General features: G+C 49.7%; 1 protein-coding gene across 4 annotated transcripts in view; it reads right to left on the bottom strand.

The window, feature by feature from the left end:
* GRAMD1A (GRAM domain containing 1A) overlaps nucleotides 1-1,775 on the bottom strand; it is a 31,709-nt gene extending 29,934 nt beyond the window's left edge. For 3 of the 4 annotated variants that reach the window (XM_027855390.1, XM_027855392.1, XM_027855393.1), the window contains exons 1-2: nucleotides 1,677-1,773; nucleotides 390-725 (exon numbers count right to left, since the gene is read on the bottom strand). In XM_027855390.1, coding sequence (XP_027711191.1) covers nucleotides 390-667 — 278 coding nt within the window. In that variant the 5' untranslated portion in view covers nucleotides 668-725; nucleotides 1,677-1,773. Of the gene's footprint in view, nucleotides 1-389; nucleotides 726-1,676 lie in introns of all 4 variants that reach the window. The other variant, XM_027855395.1, reaches the window with a different exon arrangement.
* Nucleotides 1,776-3,213: the final 1,438 nt, after the last annotated feature.

Here is a 3,213-nt window from a genome sequence, read left to right as displayed (position 1 = left end):
CTCTCTCTCTCTCTCTCCCCCCCCCATACCTCCCTGGTCTCTCTCTCTCTCCAGCTGGGATCTGGAAGCACTGTTTCAGTTTCTATTTCTCATCAGTAATCCCAGCTCGGTGACTGTCCATTTCCACTCTCCCAAGCCATCCAACTCTATGCCTCTTCTTTTGAGTCTTTCTTCATATTTGACTGTCTCTCAAGCTATCCTATCTTTGTAACTATCCTATCTCTGTAACTATCCATCCCTGTCTTTCTCCACAGCCATCTTGCCCCATAGCAGACCCCAACATGTTAGGGCAACAATGATAAATATCCCATGCTCCCTCTCCCCACACCAAATTGCCCTTTCCCTTAGCTCAAAGCGGGAAGCCATGCACAGGGCCCTATCAGTCTCACCTTTCCCCAGCTGAATTATCCGTGTCAGAGGTCCTTGACCTTCGGAGGTGCCTGGGTGGTGGGGTGCATGGGGGTGTCTCCCCTTCACTGGAGGGTGTTACCTGTATGGTGGGCACAGGCAGGAGCTCCCAGTGGGCCAAGGCCTTATCCTTTGCTCCACTACCACCATGATTCCTCTGGTGTTGCTTCACTGGAGGGGTGGGTGAGCTCTGGGCTGAGGAGACCTCTGCCTCACCTAGCAAAGGTGCCCAGGGCAGCAAAGGTAGAAGATCTGCCATGGGGGGAGGCAGGGGAGAGGCTCTGCCATCTGTGGTCTCCAGGGGGAAGGCTGAGGACCTGAGGAAAGAAAAGAAAGTTAAGGGGATGGTTGAACTTCATGGGAGAGAGATTGAGCTGCCCTGTTCTATACCTCTGATAAAGAAAAAGAATTTCCCATCCAAACTTCAGGTGTTTTCTTTATGCCATTCCATCGAGCAGTATAGCAGAGTGGATAAGACAATGAATGTGGAGTCGGGAAGATGGGTTCAAATCTTATCTGACTGTGTGACCCTGGACAAGTCAATTAGCCATTATAGGCCTCAATGTCCTCTTCCCCCCCTCCTCCTTCATCTTCTTCATTATCCTCCTCTTCCAGTAAGCCGGCCCTGCTTCTTAATTGCACCCTGATCTTGTGTCCCTTACCCTGTGGCCACGGAGATGTGGTGTTTACTCTGCTCTAACCAGAGATACCCCAGGGCCAGGACCTGAGAGCCCTTGATATTGAGTGAACAAGAAAGGGAAAGGGGCCAGTGATATGGGGCTGACAACTCTCTTCCCACCCCCAAATTGGGTGAGATCTCAGTCCCTGGCAGAGGACTTGGACAGCTCCTGTAACGGAGCAGGGCTGGAAAGCTAACTGTCAGGACTGCCTGAAGCTGGGGATGTCCCTTCTCTATTTGCTCAGTCATACAATAAACACATTCCAGCTGTCTGCCCTGGTTGCCCTCACTACTTCTGGGCAGCCCTGGGAGGCTAGGCGCAGGAGGGGAGGGGGGCAGCCTCCCCTGCCTGGACACACCAATTTTATCTGAGGGTTTCTTTGGGGTTTGGGGGGTGGGGGTGGTTATTTATGAATCTAAAAAGTCTCAAGGCTAATGGGAGAAGGCTTAATTCTCCTGGATTTCTGAGGCTAAAAGTATAGAAGGATATGGAATGAGCTGTCTGGGCCGGACCCCCTTTTTCCTCTACCCTTCCCACCCCAAGATTCTCCTGCCACCTCCACCCCTTCAAGGAGGGCTTACTCCTGACCTTTGTTCTCACAGGATTCTGGTTCTCAGCAGCTATCCAGTACAGAGGGAGAGGAGGAGAGAGAGAAGTTCCCTCTGCCCGTGAACCAGGGAGGGAATATTTGGCATTAGGGTTAGGGCAACCTTGAAGACCCGGAAGAGCTTTTCTAGGGTCATGTTACTCTCCAGACACCTCCCCCCTCCATATACACACCTGTTCCAGAGGGAATCTACCAGCTGTCTGTCTAAGAAGCAACAGACGTGGGGGGAGGGAGAGAGGGATAGGAACCAGGTAGGAAGGGACCGGGGTCTGGTTGGGGGAACCACTGTTATCTGACCTAGAGGTTCCCTGCATTATAGAGTGAGAGGATCTGGGTTTGGGGGGGGGCAACTTAGAATCACAGACCATAGCAGATGTAGACCTAATAGGGGCCTTCCTCATTTACAGAGAAGGAAACTGAGGCCCATGGAGGGTAAGGGACTTGCCCATGGTCATACAGCTAGTTAATACGTAAGGCAGGACTGGAACCCAGGTTTTCTTGACTCTTGAAGTCATCCGCAATCACCCTAACTCTTGTCTTGCCACTAGACTTTGATGATTCTGGAAAAGAGAGAGAGGGTAAAACTGACTCTGCCTTTATGCAACTCTGCCTCACTTTAATAATTTTCTTGAGGGGGGGCAATTGGAGTTAAGTGACTTGCCCTGGGTCACACTGCTAGTAAATGTCTGAGGCTGGATTTAAACTCATGTCCTCCTGGCTCTAGGACCTGTGTGCTATCCAATGTACTACCTAGCTACCCCTTGCCTAGCTTAAATCCAATTCACCTGAAAGTCAAAATATTATCCCATGATGTCATTGGTTTTCGAAAATGGGCAAACAACCACAGCAATCACCACCACTACTACTACTATTACTACTTTTTTTTTTAAAAGAAAGCTATAACATACACTCAGAGTGGCATTCAGAGTCCTCCATAATTTAGCCCCAACCTATCTTTCCCATCTAATATTCCACTATCCCCCTTCACATATTCTAAGCCTTGCAATCAGAATTGTATCTAGGGCAAGACAACTAAGGTATTGAACCAAAGCATTGAATTCAGAGGCCCCGACAGCACCCACAAAGCATAGCAAATAGTTAGCAAGAGTGATATTGCCAGGTGTTCATCTCTGTTTTGAAGAGGACCAATGACACTATGGGGTAATGTCTTGCCTTGCATGTAAATAGGAAGTTACCAGCTATCAGGCTAGGATGAGCTCCTCCCCAGGAGGAAGTGGTGACCTTCTCAGAAGCAACCCACCCTGAAGTGCAGAGTCTGGGTTCTCCTTCCCCACCAAGGAGCCCTTTCCCTCCAGTAAGGATGTATTCTGTCTCCCTTGCCTTGGTTGTGGTTTGTAGAACTGGCTATGGACCCAAAATCCAGTTACGATTGCCTGGAGTGGACTACTTTCTGTTGTGAGCCTTCTCATCTGGTACTATTCCCTTTGCTTAGAATGCCCTCCCCTTCTCTTCCTCTTCTCTTGTTGAGGACCTCCCCATGTTTCAAAAGCCTACCCA

Source organism: Vombatus ursinus, unplaced genomic scaffold (assembly GCF_900497805.2).
Source record: "Vombatus ursinus unplaced genomic scaffold, bare-nosed wombat genome assembly UNPS02010822.1, whole genome shotgun sequence".
In the NCBI taxonomy this organism is placed as follows: Eukaryota; Metazoa; Chordata; class Mammalia; order Diprotodontia; family Vombatidae; genus Vombatus; species Vombatus ursinus.
The sequence above is the reverse complement of the archived record's forward strand: the minus strand, read 5'-3'. Positions and strand labels throughout refer to the sequence as shown.